Genomic DNA, 19,303 nt, shown 5'->3' on the forward strand with positions numbered 1-19,303 from the left:
GCACTATAAATTTGCCCCCAACAAACCCAGGTTTTCAAATTTACTGCAGGGAGAGGCCAGTGTCAAAAGTATTCTTAAGTAGGATTCACACGATTTTGCCAAGATCACCACTTGCTAAAGCAGACTGCATTTTATACAAATGGTGGTTATACGTCCTCCAGGACAATACCGACTGTTAAAAGTAGAGGAAATGGTAATTTTCATCTTTAAAATCTTTCGTCTGTATAAATGACAGGATTCTGTTCAAAATTAGTGAAGGGTATTGTAGATGTACTTTGTGGGCCAGGACCGCGGGTCCAGTAGGGGGAAATAGAGGTGTATGTTGAATGGTAACTGGCCGGATTGATCATTTTTACAAGCGATGTGTCTGACTACAGGAAAGTGCGTGTTTCGTACGCGGATATAAGAAAAAAAAACATGAAGATTTTTTTTTTCCAGAATAAATAAAGCAAATGCAACACAACAAAGAAGCAACCTGATCATACTTGGTTGTATTGTAAGTTAGTAACAATGTGTTACTGTTTCTGCAAAGGATATGACTGGTCCTATTACTGATAAAGACGGAAGTGTTGTACTGAGAACTTTATTGCTAACACTATACACACACAACACACGTTACAACGTTTGTTTACCCGTCTTGCTTTTTCATCGGTAAGGATTTCATTTGACCGTTACTAATTTTGCCTTGGATATTGTACACGGATGATTGATCTAAAATGGATGGTGTAAAATGAACTGTCGTTATTGTTTGTAATAAAAGGTGAGTGCTTCTGTACTTTGTTTCTGTATACGTTATGAGTATAACTTGTACTTACATCAATTTTACAGTTATAGAAATTGAACATATTCTCAGAAAAAGAGTTCTAAAATGATACTGAAATGCTGTTTGAACATGAAAATCAATTTTTGTTTTAAATAAACAATAAGGCTTAGAAAATATACTAAGCATGGATGAGCTTAACTGCATTTATAGTTATGCCTTGGAAACCATAAAATTCGTCTTGATTTTATTGCTTACTCATGTATTGAATCCGAGTAGAATTACAAATGACCAGCTTGTTTGTTTCCCCGGTGTTGATTTAACAAACAAAAATCATGAATGCTGATGGAGGTATCAAATATTTCGCTGTGGGGTATCACTTTTCCTTTTTGGTATAAATATGTGTTTTATTGTCGTTAAGATTCGAATGGCGGGTGTCTGTGATGAAGTGGTAAAAATACTTTTCAGGACTCGTAATGCTTTAATCTCCTCTGGTGTCTCCCTGCTAATTCATTCACAGGTCAACCCATTTCATCGATTTGGAGTTTTAACTAAGATTATAATGGCATGTTGTCTTCTTTTTATTATCTCTTTTTTCTGTAAACTGCTTAAAAGACTTTCATAATTAACCATATACCGAGAGTCCATAAGAACGTGGTCAATTGTAGAATTCTTCTTTGTTTCTCTCGAAATGTTCCTTCTGTTTAGGATCTTAGATGTTGTAATGCAATTAAATTAGATGTGATCATATCAATGAATATCTATGTCTGCTAGACATAGTAGTATAAGGTCTTGTGACGACATTTATCCTTCAAACTGAATGCTATTAATTTAACAAATATCATTTGAGCTGTCCGTTGCCATTATCAATTAGACAGCAGTTTAGAAGAAATTCAGTTCTGCACAAGCTAAATCCTTCTATATCGCAGCTCCACAGAAACGTGTGTACTCGGCTCGCATACAATTTACATCAATAAAAATTCTTTAAATACCCATATTTGTAAATAAGACCTTAATCATTTTTAAACATCCTATCTATTTCATTTGAGACCCTAACATTCCTGAATACTCTGATAAGAGACTCCCATAAAAGTCTAATATTCAGAAGAAAAAATATGAAATAATCAACTACATGATACTATAACGATTAACACTGGTCTGTCCATCCTAACCAGTGTCTGTACAATTTCCCGTGAAGGAAGTTCATCTGTTCAGTTTGTACCGCTATCTAAGTCATATTTCCCGTTTACACGACCGTGTTGAAGGATAGGCTACAGGTCACTGTCAGTACACATTTCTTATAGTTTCGTAGTGTCTTACACACGAAAATAATTCAATACGAGATTAAGATATATCTAATTTTTAAAGATATTTCTAACACGAAATACTAAACACTGATTTTTATCAATGGTTACCTAATTGAACAAAAAATTATTCCATTTCCTCCGTATACCTCACAGAGTGATCACGTAGTTTCTATAGATGGGGAAACTCACACTGGGTACTAAAAGACAGGTTACAAGCACTATGATGCTGTTCAAAATAGGATAGAGTCTTCATTTTATGTGTCGTAACCATGTTGCAAATTGATAACGTCATCAATTTCGAGAAATTGATAAAGGCACAATGGATAGTTGTCATAACAACTTACACAGAGGTTGAGATAATGTTGACCTATGTCAGATTCTGGTATTCGTTTCACTATGGGAGTTTCATATGCCGTAGGGATTTGCATGGAGACAAAGAACATAGTTAATTTGACCAAATGTTCTGGTGAGTTCAGTATCTTCTGCGTCTTGGACGACATCCCCTGTTGATTAATCAATGAAGTAATGTCAGACCTTCTCAGGTAAGACCACTCTTACATCACATAACCACGAAACCACCGCAAGTAATAAAGAACAACGGGCACATCTCACTTCATTCCAGATATTGAAATATTTCCCCAATAAGGTCAACATGTCTATGTAAATATGACGATAACCGCTTTTATCAGCATGTATCTTTGAGTCGTGCGTTTTGATGTAGGGTTTCATTTGAGTGTTCATGATTGACAAATTTATTACTATTTACAGATTTAAAGACAAACTGGAAATGACCTATGCTTCGCTGAAGGCGGTTTTAACTGTGTTAACTTTCACAATTTACTGCAGTAAGTATTGCTTAACGTATTATCACTTATTCCTTCACTATCATATCTGACCGTGAAACAATTATTATCATTAGTTCCTGAACATTTTCAAATGTCATATGTAGGTTTCCCTTGGTCGCTAGCTGTGCGGTTTCTATTTTTGTACAAATCATGATTTTTAAAATATTGACGGTGTCGACCATGTTAGACTTTGATAATTATGATGTAGGGTTTTTTTTTACATAAACGCTGCATAGATCATTCTTTCATCTCAACTGCAGATTTCTCTTACTCTCTTGTTGTTTATTTGTTTGGACATTTCGGAATCATTCATTGTATTACTTCTTTTGTCAATTTATTTTGTGTGGTAAAGTTGCTGTATAACAATCATTCTACTGATACAATAAATATATTAAGAGTAAGATATAAGTCGCATAAATCCAGTACAGGTCCTAGGATGGTGGGCGCCAGTATTATTTTGGATCACTTATCTAAGCTGTTAAGGTTGTAGCATAAAAATATGTGCAGGAACCCATATTTGTGCTTTTAGATAACAATAAACCAGAATGCATTTTTCTATTACATAAAGGCGTACATGTATATAATGTTTGATAACCGTTACAATGTCTATTCGTGTCTGAATCGCTGTATATAAATGAAATATGATCATAATGTTGACATGTTGATGTAGTTAGAAATGTTTCTGGGTTTAAGATGAATAATGTTGAGTTAGTTAAACTACCACAGGAAAATGATAATTTGCTATACTTCAGCAAAATTTATGTGTTTATACCAAGGCCATATCTGCTGTTGAACCTGCTACGACTATGTTTGTAACTGTTCAAACCATTGGACATTTATTCTGGCAAAATTGCGAAACGCACAATACCAGCAAAACTTTTTTTGAAAAACTTAATTTAAATGCTGTCAATATTTATTTGTTTGTTTTTCACTACGGTTCGAAATATATCACAACCTAAATACTATATTTGATTAATCAAATTTTTGAAAAATATTGCTATATGTTCATAGCAATATTCTTTTAATAAGTGGTTTCATTGATTGTCACTTCTGTATATATATCTTACTCTAAAATGGTTAAAATGTGTTATACACTTGTGTCTTTTGTACATTTTTCATTTACATACAAATACTAAGACCTTGGCATACGATATGACATGCTTTTCAGCCATTCCGTTTGCTGTAGGATGTTTATTATCTTTACTGCTGTTTTATATATTTCTTTATGATTGCCATTTTTCTGCTGTTGTCTTACACAAAATTACAAGCATCAATGGTCCGTACGACAATACGCAAACAATTAAATTGTCATGGAATCATTTCCATGGTGATAAGTTTGAATATCTTGCTTAGGGTTTTTCCCATCGTGAATAATTGCATTAAAATCTATGTACAGAGTCTTCTTGTAAGGACAGCTGTTGTGAAAAAAAATACCGATATTTACAGTTTTCTTTAGAGGTAGACAATAAATAGCAAAAGCATATCGTAAGATTGTACTGAATCACTGTAATGTAAATTTCTAATATATATATAAACACTTATCAGTACAGGAACACCGGATCAAAAGTGTTATGGTCGTTTTCAAAAGCGCTATTGACTTTTGTCTTTTATGTCATTTTCAAATTAGACAATCTTAAATAAATATTATGTTTAAAAATTATCTAACTCCCTAAACAGCTGTTTCACTACCTGATTTGAAAGTGTAAACTGATTTTCCAAAATTATTAGTTGTAATTCTTAATCGATCTCTCTGATTTCAACCGGCCATTTTCAAATGATCTCTTGGAAACCACCGCCTGGAATTATGTTTTTACATATTTAGACAAGTATTGTTCTTGGTATGTAACCGTTTTAACCTTGTCCATATGTTACGTTTGATGTTTGAAATATTTCTGTAACACTACGTATGCTTTATCATCAAAACACTGTTTTAGCAAGTGGCTTTTCACCCAACGGAATTGAAAGAGTTTTTGCCCTTTCCCATTTGTTTAACGTGTTAACAAATCCACTCCTTCAGTCATCAACCAATGTCTTTTAAACTGATTAGCTTTTGTGATAACATGTATCGTGATTTCTCTGTAGCCTTTTTTGACAAGACAATAATATCATTCGTTTAAATTTAAATACAATGGTGTATTTCCCTTTGGCATCGAACGAGTGTATATTGTGTAGCCCTTGTTAAGCTATTTTTTTAAACACATACTATTCTTATGTACAAATGTTGTGTATTAATTCCAAATTCATATGTGCCATGTTTACATAACTTGTATCATATTGATTGTTTACATAAAAACCTGTTTATAATTGTTTGTCACAATTTGTGTAGATAGTGCTAGGCAGATTTTTCTAGAAAGCTCTGTTACTAGAATGACCTGTATGTTTCAGGAAGTTTCTAAATCTTGAAAGGTCGATTATTAGAATTACCTGGGTGTTTCCGGAAGTTTCTAGAGACACATGTAAACAAGCTAGGTACCTGCTAGTCTAGAATCATCTAGAAATGAACTTTCTAGAAGCCTTTAGTGTATATAAACATGATGGAACTGAGCCTGAGCTGCATTTTTGAAATATTAACGCTTTGAGTAAGATTACTTTGAGACTTCAGTCTGTGAAGCGTGGACTTTTACTGTGATTCAGTGATAGTGCCTTGTGGACTTGCACTTATATGTACCCAACGAGAAAAAACTTCTTGGATTATTCTTCGGATACCCTGTTTTCGGAACAATCTTTTGTGAATTCAGCTTGACTTGGAGAACTTCAATCGCAAGATAAGTTCTGACTTTAGATTAATTAGTGGCTTGCTCTGTACATCATCACAATATTTGTAACTTTATTGTAGAATTAATTTGTTGTTATTAAATTTTTGAATTGTAAACCTAGCTGTTGGGTTTCATTTGCTGTACGTTAATTCCGTAACGTAACACTATTTTGTTTTTGTTTGTAGTGTTGGAAACATAAAATCCCTTGTGCTTTTTAATTTTACCGGATTCCCAATGATGACCGCTTCTTCTTATCATTGCTGTTAGTTTGACGTGAAACCATCAGCAGAATTAATGAAAGGAAATGGTGATGTAAAACGTTAGGTTCACATTTTATGTTATATCATTCAAATGCATCAATTCTTTTTATTTTATTTTTTCAGTTTCCTGCCAACGACCACAATCTGCTGACACATGGGTTTTGCTCAACAAAGACCGTTATGTATTGGTCTACACATTGACGCTACGACGAACGCCTGATGTGTCATGGTGGAGGAAGTCTATAAAATCGGGTAGCCAATACGAGCTATTGAAACATCCAGCGATGGATAACTTTCACGAATCTGTGACACGTGGCGTCGTCGAAACTGAAAGTGGCTGGCCATTTGACGTCAGATTAGAAATTTCAAACATCAATAGCAGCATGTTTGGGGAATATAAAGTTGAAGTCAATGGAAATTCCACACTGACACGATGTTTCACCGTCAACGAAATGATTGATAAAACACTGGATGGTACGTTCTTCTTCGACTGTTATTTTTTGCATGCATGTACGTTTGAATTTTAAGTGTGCCTTTTAGTTATGGAAAGGAATCCAATTCCAAAACGTGTACGTTGTGAGAATGGCTCATTTCTGCATGGGGAACACAAAAATTGTACCGAAATAGATCAAGAAAAGGCTATGTTTGATTGTGTTCATGGAAAGATCGGTTTTTCCTGATACGAAAGTGCATGTAATGGAGAACAAAAATACTTAATCCATGTCATTTTTCAGCATTGTTACATGCTCTTTTGCTTTTGATAATGCAGCATGTTGTTTCTTTCTAAAAACTAACTTGAAAATGTATATTTCCAAACCCGCAAACAATTCATCAAAATTGGGAGACAATATGTTTACTGATTCCAAAATAATGAATTTGTAATTTTACAGACTTAAGTGAAAAACAGGCTGCTTCAGATGAAGGTATGGGCATTGCATCAGCATCCCTATCCTAGTGAAAATATCTGTTTGATTCTGTTTGTAAGCACTCTACATTATAATCCCTATGCTTTCATAGCCATTATTTATATTCATACATTTTCGCTTGATATGTGTTTAGAAGGAGTAGACGGCTTTAACAATAGAAAGGAAACATAGGCTCTGTCCATGAAATCAAAGGTGAAAAAAAGAGAAAACAATTTTTCTTGCATAGATTGATAATGTCCTAAAATGAGTGTGAGTATAAGAGATTGTATTTTTATTTAAATAAATATATAACCTTTGTAGATTCTTCCACAGTTTTAAATCTTTATTGGTTATTGATATGACAAGGAAAATTGCCATTTTATATAATAAATTAATCTACGTTTCTCTGGTATGGATTTTATTGCTATTATATATTATTATTGTGTTATTTTTTTCCCTTTCATACTTTCCGATCTCGCGTTGTCGGCTTGTGCTTGGTAACAACACAACATATTAAAAACAATACACATACCCCTTTCATATTTCTATCTTTAATATTACGCATGTGTTCTGATTAAAGATTAAAGCAAAAAAATGGAAAATGATACTTTCAAAATAAACATTTTTTCTCTTGAAGAAGACCGGTTCGACTTTTCTAAAAGTCAGGTTTACATAGCGGTGGGCTTGGCAGTAGGAATACTGATGGTCGTGGCGCTCATATCAGTTGTTATAGTCATCAGGATAAAGACGACAAAAAGACGTATGTACATTAAAATTAAACTTGTTACTCTCACAAAATAACTTAACAATATAGATTATTTTAATGTATTGGTGGATAATAGATCATTAAGAACCAAATATAACGTTTATAATGCATTTGGTATCGTCTATAATTATGAACATGGTACACATATTCCGTGATCAAACAAACGCTAGACTGACGGAGAAATACATTTTTACTTTTCAAAAATTGATAGTGGTTGATAACATTGAAATTTGGTTAAAAAATATTTCGAGAAATCAACTAATATGGTTGACATCTATTGCAGGTCGGTCAGAATCACGTGGGTGAGTATCTTACATTTTATGTACAAACTCCTATACACCGAATCGAATTTATTGATAAAAATAAAAGTTGACACAGACTCAGCACAAGCAATTTATTGTTCTTCTGGATTTGTTCCATGTTTTGTCCAAATTCCATATAAACACAACTATTTTAGTTGATATTAGATAGACGATTTGTTTAGCTATCAGTTTTACTTGTAAAATAATTTTGAACAACAAAACATATAAGGGTCTGACGTTTACTATGAGTATTTATTGTTTACAAAAATAAGGGCATAACACTATAGTGTGATGTTTTCAAGTGTGTATACACGGAAGTTACAGTTCGCGGATTAATTAGTTGTTACAATGTAGAATACAGCTGCGATCAAAGCTCTTCGGGTGATTCTCATTCAAGTATAAAAATTAACCCTCCAACCCATTATTTTTCGAATGCAAATTTGTAAGCAGTTTATGGTAAGACATTTAGGTATATTCTGTCCTCAGGATATGATTCTGCCATTCCATTAGGTTTATTCAAAGTATGTAACAGGGTTAACATCCAGTTTCCAGCTGGTATAACGTTGGTAATCTAACATGGAAAAGAGGCAATACTTTGATTATTCAACACTCACCCTTCAAAGCAAATCGTCATATTTGCTGCAAAACAAAAATCCCGATTTTTTTTCCATTTCCAATGATAAGCAACTTCGAAATTATTTTGAAATATTAAACTGAAGTCGTTTGAATTTAGTGTTTCAAATTCTTGAAGATCAAAATTGCAATGCAAATGTGTTTCGATTTCTAGAGACATACCATCGGATAACAATAGCGGGGGAATATCCATATCTTCACATCACTACACTGACGTTCATTCTACCACCGGTTACGAAGGTTTGGGTGAAAAAATAGATAATCACGAGTATATGACGACACGCATTAACACTAAAGGTAGGTTTCTATGAGTCTTCAAGAGGTTCAGGAAATAGCGTTTTATCTCAAATAACAAATATGATTTTATTTTGTTAATAGAATATTGCAAAACATTTAAGGAGAGAGTTACAAAGATCTGCTTTATTATTCTTATAAATGTCAGTATATTCTTATTATGTTTCGTTTTCAATATTACCTGAACCGTAATGCATTTCCCCTATGTCATTGCATTTTACTTGGAATTTCGTCCAGAGCTAAATATTCTCCACATTTTCTCACCATTCAACAATGCTTTGTTACGTAGTCTCCAAGTAAATCTTTCTTTTAGTCATTTTTAGTAGTTTTTTTCTACATGTTGTCAGTAAGATAACGTCGTATCGGGCGAGGACACAGTGACATTCATTTCCTCAAACTTTTTTTCTGTACAAAACAAGAATTAGATACTCTTTTCTAAGTGACAAGGTGGAACGTCAGCAAACGTGCTCCCGCACTAGAATTTTGAAACGATGCTTCCTTGACCCACACCACCATCCTCCCTAGTCCAATTTCATTTGTACTTTTTTAAAGGTCTCAATGGTATATATATATTTGGCTCATTTTTTTCATTTTTTTTTAATCCACTTTTGAGTTTATATCAAAAGTAATAAATTGTTATTGTATATAATTATAACAGCTAATAGCGGAGCATACAATGATTCAGTTGTACACAATAATGTGGCACCAAAGACGAAAACTGGGAAGAAAACCACGGGCGCATTTGGTGAGGATCAATTTTCTTAATACTATTATCTTAATAAACCCCACGAAAGTTGGCCATATTCTTTCAACATTTTTGTTTCAAGTTTCAACAATTCATTCTGATAGTGCCTTTATCAACCATCTTGTATCAGGATAACTTGTCTCTGTCAAGTAAACTAGCACGTTAGAAAACATCTACAACATCAGTTTCTCAACTTTCACTTTTGATTCTAGAATTAAATCAAATTTTTGTCGGAGAGAATTTGAATTTATTCTGTCCATCTACTTTCCTTTGTTTAGATTATAATATTGAACATGTCTATTTCATTTTCAGCCAATACCACATACGGTGAAGCGAATCTAATTATTACATCTGGTATAAATCCTACAAGTTTGCTAAAATCTGTCCCAAAATTAACGTACAAAAAGAAACAAAATAAAGGTATGTCAAAGATTTATTTACAATGCCTGAAAAATACATGTTGATTAACATAAGTATATTATTGTGTTTCAAATGAAGGAAGAAACAATACATCAACACAGACCTTTTTTCTAGGCCTAACCAGGTTGGAAATTTTGAAACTAGAAATACAGTTGAGGGATAACACAACGTTACACAATGTCTGCACGATATGAAAATTGGACGAAATAAGCTAACGCACATTTGCGATTCTATCGTTGTTGATATAGATTTATAAATGACTTAGAAATAAGTGTGGGATAAGGTTTATTTATTTTCTAATTATATCAACTATATATCAAGTATATTTCCTAATTAAGCCATTTCTATATAGGTTAGGCACTTATCAGATACACACTGAATAGTTAGATACACTCGTACTTATCTTTACAAAAAGCCATACATGACCAGCCTTAGTGTACGGATACACATTATGTATACATTATATATCTAAACATTAAATGGAGCTCTCTTTATGTCACACCAAAGAGTCATTTAAAATCGTCAGAAAGGAAAGTTCATTTTCATTACTCTCATTTTTCATTTCATGTAAACAAAAAATATACGCTCAGGCCAATTTTAAATGTTATGTTAGATACAAAGGCGACTCTGCCAGTACGGATCCGGATCTGTCAGGTATATACACGTAAACGGGTAAACTTTTGTTGCCCGAGGCATCGCTACTCGCCACTTTATGAGATGTGAAACTATATACGATAAGACTTATTAATGCACGTCCAGCGTTCGAAAATTGTCGAATTGAAAATTACTTTTATAATGTCGATATTTAGTAACAGCTTCACGAATTTCCGTTTAATTTTCAATCCGTAATAATAACTAACATTTTTTACAAAATCACACAAAATGTGCAATCCTACCCTATACTACGCGTGGTGTGTGCACCAAGTACGCACGAAGGTTTTGGTGCGTTTTGCGTTACCACAACTGTATCTTAGTGAATTATTTCTGCGTCCCTAACTGGTAGTATGCATTGCAGTAACATTCTATTCTCACAAGCTCAAAAGTCGAATATTTTTTTTGTTTGTTTATATTTCATAGCTTTGATCGATTTATGAATATACATTTGTGAACTACATCAATTCCTTTTTATCCACAGGAAGGCGATTTTCCGACTCTACTTCAGATAGAGAGGATTCATGTACATACGAAAATGTAATTAAAAAGACACCTGTCGGTCACAACTATGAAAACTGCAACCACTGTAAGTAAACGCAGACAAAACAAGTAATCAAAATCATGGTTTTATTTTCTGTGGGGTATATTTTCACTTATCGAAGATAAAGACATGACAAACACAAGAAATAAGTTTTGATTGGATTTATTGGTCACACCTTTCTAAACGGCCGTCGACCCAATAAGCCAGTATGGGTTTAATTTGACAGACCACAATCAACAAACAATCAAAATCACTAATCAGCAGTTTCTGGATACAGTTCCTCACTTATTATTGTGTGCATTAATGGATTAACGGATTGAGGGTGACCAACTCCCCGTTAATCACTAATCAGCAGTTTCTGGGTATCCGCTCCCCGCTTATTATTGTGTGCATTAATGGATTAACGGATGGAGGGTGACCAACTCTCAGTAAATCACTAATCAGCAGTTTCTGGGTATCAGCTCCCCGCTTATTATTGTGTGCATTAATGGATTAACGGATTGAGGGTGACCAACTCCCCGTTAATCAATGATTAACAGTTTCTGGGTATCAGCTCCCCGCTTATTATTGTGTGCATTAATGGATTAACGGATTGAGGGTGACCAACTCCCCGTTAATCAATGATTAACAGTTTCTGGGTATTAGCTCCCCGCTTATTATTGTGTGCATTAATGGACTAACGGATTGAGGGTGACCAACTCCCCGTTAATCAATGATTAACAGTTTCTGGGTATCAGCTCCCCGCTTATTATTGTGTGCATTAATGGACTAACGGATTGAGGGTGACCAACTCCCCGTTAATCAATGATTAACAGTTTCTGGGTATCAGCTCCCCGCTTATTATTGTGTGCATTAATGGATTAACGGATTGAGGGTGACCAACTCCCCGTTAATCAATGATTAACATTTTCTGGGTATCAGCTCCCCTCTTATTATTGTGTGCATTAATGGACTAACGGATTGAGGGTGACCAACTCCCCGTTAACCAATAATTAACAGTTTCTGGGTATCAGCTCCCCGCTTATTATTGTGTGCATTAATGGATTAACGGATTGAGGGTGACCAACTCTCCGTTAATCAATGATTAACAGTTTCTGGGTATCAGCTCCCCGCTTATTATTGTGTGCATTAATGGATTAACGGATTGAGGGTGACCAACTCCCCGTTAATCAATGATTAACACTTTCTGGGTATCAGCTCCCCTCTTATTATTGTGTGCATTAATGGACTAACGGATTGAGGGTGACCAACTCCCCGTTAACCAATAATTAACAGTTTCTGGGTATCAGCTCCCCGCTTATTATTGTGTGCATTAATGGACTAACGGATTGAGGGTGACCAACTCTCCGTTAATCAATGATTAACAGTTTCTGGGTATCAGCTCCCCGTTTATTATTGTGTGCATTAATGGATTAACGGATTGAGGGTGACCAACTCCCCGTTAATCAATGATTAACAGTTTCTGGGTATCAGCTCCCCGCTTATTATTGTGTGCATTAATGGATTAACGGATTGAGGGTGACCAACTCCCCGTTAATCAATGATTAACAGTTTCTGGGTATCAGCTCCCCGCTTATTATTGTGTGCATTAATGGATTAACGGATCGAGGGTGACCAACTCCCCGTTCATCAATGATTAACAGTTTCTGGGTATCAGCTCCCCGCTTATTATTGTGTGCATTAATGGATTAACGGGTTGAGGGTGACCAACTCCCCGTTAATCAATGATTAACAGATTCTGGGTATCAGCTCCCCGCTTATTATTGTGTGCATTAATGGATTAACGGATTGGGGGTGACCAACTCCCTGTTTATCAATGATTAACAGATTCTGGGTATCAGCTCCCTGTTAATTATCAAGCAAATTGAAAATCAGCTATCAAATATCAAGCTGCACATGCATTCAATCAAACACAGATCAATGATCATATATAAATTACAATAAATGAAATGTCCATACTACTATCAAATAGACATGTAGCACTTAATAATATTGAATATGAAGTATGACAATTCTTGGCAGATACCACAAATAGTTCGAAACCTGCTTAAAAATAACTTATCTGCGAAATATGCCATAACCTATTACGACAATGCTATATGTATACTCCTCATTTGAACAGTTGTCGATGTTTTATTCATTTCCGACAAGCACATATCACAACCGCTAATGTCCACATTCACCAGAATTCTTTATCCACTCCCTCATTCAAGATTTGTTAATACATAATCTGAAATTCAGAATAAAAGCACACCAGCAGTATATTGTAATAAAGGGTCGGGAATGGGTGGGGTTTTATGAAAATTTTGCTTCAAAAACAATATCTGATACTTATGAACTTGAGAAGATCTGTCCTGAATCGCCCGCCTAAGAAACCGGAAACAGATGGCTACAGCCACAGGGAAGATAACCATCGCCAATTGCCAATCGGGACAGAAACAAATTGTAGATATTAATGGAGTAACATCTGTGTCATGTAAGATAAAATGTGGGGTACCTCAGGGGAGATTATTAGGTCCTCTTCTGTTCTTGATATATGTCAATGATATGCAAATCTACATTGATTCTAACTGCATTTTGATGTTGTACGCAGACGATTCTGCTATACTTTTTTCTCGTCTAAACTCAGCAGTAATATCGCAAAAAAAGTCTTTGGTGTTAGAGTCCTGTCAAGAATGGTTAGTGGATAACAAGCTTTCTCTACATTTAGGTAAAACCGAAAGTATTATTTTTGGCCCTAAAAGAAAATTGGATAAAACAACAAATATGAATTTTAAAATATCTTGCAATAATCATTACATTGAAGTTGTGAAGTGTATAAAAATATCTTGGTATAGACGTTAACGGTTTGCTATCAGGTGAAGAAATGGTAGATTCCATTGTTAAAAAGTAAATCAACGACTAAAATTTCTCTACAGAAACGAGCAATGTCTATCGTACAGGTCAAGAAAAACTCTTTGCTCGGCATTGATTCTTTGTCATTTCGACTATGCCAGTGCATGTTGGCATGAAGGTTTGTCAAAAAAACTAAAATATAAATTACAGGTAGCACAAAACAAACTAATAAGATTTATTTTTAATATTCAAAATACAGTCGAACTTCGTTAACTCGAACTCGGAAAACTCGAAGACCCCGTTTAACTCGAAGCACTTTGTCGGTCCCGGCAAAATCTTCTCTTTATTCTAGTAATCAAAACTCGGAAAACTCGAATTCGGAAAACTCGAAAAACTCTGTTAATTCGAAGTAAAAATTTGGTCCCAACAACAAAACATATACTGAATATGATCGGAAAACTCGAAGTATAAATTTTGTGCCGGTCAATTACATTGCTGATGCGCTACGCCGTTTTGCAATTTTACCGACAATAGGCTTTACAAGTGAATATTAATGAACAATACTGTAATTAACAATATTCATGTTTTAGAAAAGTGTTTATTGTTATTTAATTGAATGATAAAAGGTAACCGTTAGATCTTATAATTGATAGATATCGGCGATAAAAAGTGAAGTTCTACTCACATTGCGTAATTTCCGTGTCTGTCAGCCATAACAAACACCGACCTGTGTATACACTCAGTGAAGCGGAACTAAGCTATAGAAAACAATCACAACACTGGCCCGGTACTAGGCTTAATGTTTTTACAGGAGTACGCATGAAACGGTCACCTGTGCTCAATTAAACCGACAAATGAGTGAAACAATTATTTAATTAGCGTCGAAGTACTTAGGGCAGAATTAGTGAGGAGATGTCATGAGTGTCACATAGGGATAAAAGCAGGGGTGTTTCTCACCGAAATCATACCCGTTTCGAAATGTCGAAGTCAATTGAGCAATCCAACGAAGGACCCGGTTTATCCGGGGGGATACTTGGATCGATTGATAGGGCGAAGACCGGCGTGAAGAGGAAGATAGAGACGAAGACAGTCGAGACAAGGTACAGAGCGATATTAGCCGTGGAAAAGGGAGACAGGTCACAATCTGACATTGCTAGAGAATTCGGCATCCCAGCAAATACTTTATCGACATGGTTGAAAGCAAAAGAAAAGATCATGACTGCATACAGCAACGATGGTATAAGCCCCAGCAGAATGAAGGTAAGAACAGCCAAACATGAAGACACCGAGACTGCGCTACTTAAGTGGTTCACGCATGCCCGAGACAACTATCTTCCGGTAACCGGCCCGATGCTGAAAGCTAAAGCCAAGGATCTGGCCGAAAAGATTGGAGAGCAGAACTTCGCCTGTAGCACAGGGTGGCTAGACAGATTCAAAGACCGACACAACATCAGCTTTAAGAAAATCTGCGGCGAAGCTAAATCTGTAGACATCGCCAGTGATGCAATGACAAAGTGGGCCGACGACCTCCGCGTCATTAATAAGCAAACTGCACCTAATTTAATTATCAATTCTGGTTTTTCAACGATCAAGAACAAAACATGTTTGCTTATTACCGGAATCTACATCAAGCTCGTATATAGCCAAAAAGTGACAAAAAGTACAAGGAACGTCAGGAACATTAAAAATCTTTGCACCAAAACTCATGAACTCGGCTATCTCGAAGACTCGGATAACTCGAAGTATTTTCGTGGTCCCATCGACTTCGAGTTAACGAGGTTTGACTGTAGGCACAGTATAAGATGCGGTGATTTTTTGCGTACAAACATGTTAGACATTAATTATAGGGTTAGTCAAATCAGAATGAATCATATGTTTAATGCTTTCCATGAAAAGGCTTCAAACTAAATGTATATTTCCTTTTAACAAGAATCCATGTCTACAAAATACTCGATCCTCGGCATATAATTTCAGTCTCCCATCAGTACAAGGTAAAGAATCTACAACATTCTACATTACAGGCGCAAAAGAATGGATTTATAAATATCACTAGCTAATACATTAAAGATGTAGCAAACAACTTATTAATGATTATGTATAACATGTTATATGTGCCATATTATCATATGTTTTGTATACAAATCTGTACATCTTTATCCTGAATAAATTTGTTATTATTATTATAATACCGGAATATATTTTTAGGTCTCGCAACACCAAATATTTGTGTTTCCTTTAATTACCGCAATTGTGTTTTATTACACAATTTGTATTATGTAAATGGTAATGAATCAAATACTATAATCAAATCAAACACATGTTTTAATGACATTTCTATGTCAATCCCTTCGTGCGCAAATGGATCATGTCTATATAATTTTAATAAATTTTGAAATAATTTTTCAAGTCTTATTTCTGATGTTGAATATTGTCATTCAGATACAACGTAGTTTAAGTGTATGATATTCTGGTAGCCAAAGTGAAATGACAAGATTCTGAAATCTTTTTAGAGCTTTTATTTATATACAGATATGTTGACTATGCAAATGCATGCCAATACTGTCGATTACATCCCTTTCCATGCAAGAAAATGATACAGTTATACCAGAAAAATTGAAATTGGATATTGAATATTGTTCCACCTTATCAAAAGTGGGATTTTATAATGGAATTGAGAGGTTTTTCTTTCATTTTTTGTTTCAGTAAAACGAACAAAATCGGCACAATAATGGACTGTCAAGGATTGGATGTGTTGTATCATATGTTACCATTGACGTTTGAAAGATTTGCGGTATGAACGTTTTCGCCTTCTGAGAAGAATATTTTTCTCAAATCTTACTGAAATTGTTGTAAATGATAATAGTTTTTAATAAGATAGTGTTCACTCATATTGTACACCAGCTCATTTTTCTCGTTAATAATTGCCATTTCGGTGAAAATTCCGGTGTGACAATATGCAAAAGTATAACACAATACTCTTGATTTTAAGCTGATGTTTCTAACACTATTGAAACATAGACGTAATATCTTTATACGATAATGCTGTCCCAGATAAAAATGTATTCTTTTGGTTACGATTCGTTTTGATTTATTTATTGGTCACACTAACAGCTGTTAACAATTAAAAAGATATTTCGCTTTCCTAAAATGTCATGTGATACCCTACGCTATTCAAGGTTATTTTGTCACAGGATCAGGTACTTGTTGTTGATAGTCTGACGGGGTGATCATCGGCATTGTAAAATATCGTTTTATTTATTTATTTATCTATCTAACTATCCATTTATTTTTTTACATTTACTACGGTCTTTTTATTTCATTTTAGCCATTAGTAGAACTTCGTTTCGCTGTTGTTACGTTTTCACATTAAAATAGACCTTATATTTATATAGGTTGGTAATATACGTCTACGCCTCGTGACACGTAATGCACATGTTCTGGATTAAAAGAGAATTCATTATATATTTTGGTCAACTTTATGCTTTTCTGTTGTCTTTTTTGTTGCCTTTAAAGAGCTCTTACTGTATTTTCAGTCGTTGACTTTATTTGATGTAGGGTGTCTTAAATTGCCTCGAGATTTCATCATTGTGCGGGAGCGATGCCGGATAATTGGTCATGATAATTTCTCCTTTTTCACTGAGTCATACTATATTTCCGCGTATTAATATTATTCAAATCATTAAATTGCCAGACAAGGATTGTTAAGTACAGTGGGTTCAGTAGCTTGTTTAATTGTACGTGTATTTGTGGTGGTTTTCTGTTAAAACAACGATGCTATTGGTATATATTTTGTCTATATTTCATCGAGTCGGTACTTCTTAGGTGCCTCTGGATTAAGCCCATCATCCGTTGTCGTCATATGACCTCGCTGTTTAAACCACAAACAAGCACTTATCTGTTTATTCACCAATTGTCCTAGCGCTGAATTTTATTGTATATGAAATTGTATCTGACAGCTTGTTTTGAAATTCCTTACCGTATCAAATACAGAGTCTAAATACTTTTGTGTTTAATAATCTAGATGACAAATTATAAGTTGTATCAAGATGAAATGATGAGAAGTATAAATTTTATGTATCATGTAATAAGGAGTTGTTTTACATTATGTAGTTCTATGTTAGTATGCGTTTGATATATTTATGCTAGATATCGTTTCGGTAATAAACAAACATAAGAATGAATATAAATAAATAATTTAAAACTTTATTACCCATTCAACTCCAAAATGCACCATATATACAAACAAATGAACTGTGGTTGATACAATGTAGAAAGAGATGTTTAACGTTATACTAAATCACACACGTACCATCAAGTACTCACTTACGTGAATTACACAGACATCCCCTTAACTACACACACACACACACACACACACACACACATATATATATAGATACATGTGTAGGTTCACTCATACATTCTCTCCAATCGCATGCAGTGTTTTCTAGTAAAACTAGAGAATGACTAGGCATCGGGTACAATTGGAAGTTTGTTTTTATACAAAATCATTTTGTGAAGGTGATTTATATGTTTATTTAGTTTGATTACTGACAATGGTATTTATTTTATATACAGGGGGCCCATACGCGCTACAGTCATACTATTCCGTGGAGATGTAAAATTACATCGTCGAAATCTCGACGGTATATATACATAGAATTGTCAATATATAAACGCGTTAATCTGAAACGATACAAAACATGCTGAGAAATATTGTTTTATCTGAATGAATTGATTACTTATCCTTCCAGTGGAAACATCTAAATCCAATTTCTTACTGTTAACAAGAAAATTTATCATTTTCTTTGAGTTTTGTGTTTCTGATTGATGAGATGGTAAAATTGTATGGTGGTTTCACGGATTTTGACATTTTTACAACTTCATATTTTTTTTTCTAAATCATCAAGCGCATGTTGTTACAGCTTATCCAGGACATCAGCATCACACAAATCTTATCGAACTCCCTTTACTCCCAAGGTTTATCAATTCATATCGTGCTATTAAGGATATATAACCGTGCATGTTGCTAAATAAAAAAATGAAATGTAAAAACGATGTGCTCAAGTACAAAGTGAGATCTATATCTTATAATCAACATGCAATGACTCGTATGTATTCAAACCAAAACTTAAATTTCAGCAAACCTTTTTGTAATGATATGTCTACAATATCGAAAATATTTCGAAACCTCATATTTTGAGGGTTTTTTTTTTCAAACTTGGGCGAAATATTATTTCAAACATAAAATGTTTCTGAAATATATAGGTCATCACATTA

The 19,303-nt window shown here is 34.3% G+C and overlaps 1 protein-coding gene across 3 annotated transcripts; it reads left to right on the plus strand.

Annotated features, from left to right (window-relative positions):
• The first annotated feature begins 642 nt into the window (after positions 1-642).
• Positions 643-18,458, plus strand: LOC132557631 (uncharacterized). Of its 3 annotated transcripts, none has more exons than XM_060222139.1 (11): positions 643-760; positions 2,836-2,912; positions 6,052-6,402; positions 6,819-6,851; positions 7,471-7,593; positions 7,883-7,901; positions 8,689-8,831; positions 9,487-9,573; positions 9,886-9,993; positions 11,129-11,233; positions 16,727-18,458. In XM_060222139.1, the coding sequence occupies exons 2-11, from the start codon at positions 2,855-2,857 to the stop codon at positions 16,750-16,752; spliced, it is 1,053 nt and encodes a 350-aa protein (XP_060078122.1). In that variant the 5' UTR covers positions 643-760; positions 2,836-2,854; the 3' UTR covers positions 16,753-18,458. The 3 variants fall into 3 exon arrangements, with proteins under 3 accessions (XP_060078122.1, XP_060078123.1, XP_060078124.1); XM_060222140.1 differs by having other exon boundaries at positions 7,474-7,593; XM_060222141.1 differs by lacking the exon at positions 6,819-6,851.
• Positions 18,459-19,303: the final 845 nt, after the last annotated feature.

Source organism: Ylistrum balloti, unplaced genomic scaffold, assembly GCF_031769215.1.
Source record: "Ylistrum balloti isolate Yb309-2 unplaced genomic scaffold, AGI_CSIRO_Ybal_v1 Utg370702, whole genome shotgun sequence".
Lineage (NCBI taxonomy): Eukaryota > Metazoa > Mollusca > Bivalvia > Pectinida > Pectinidae > Ylistrum > Ylistrum balloti.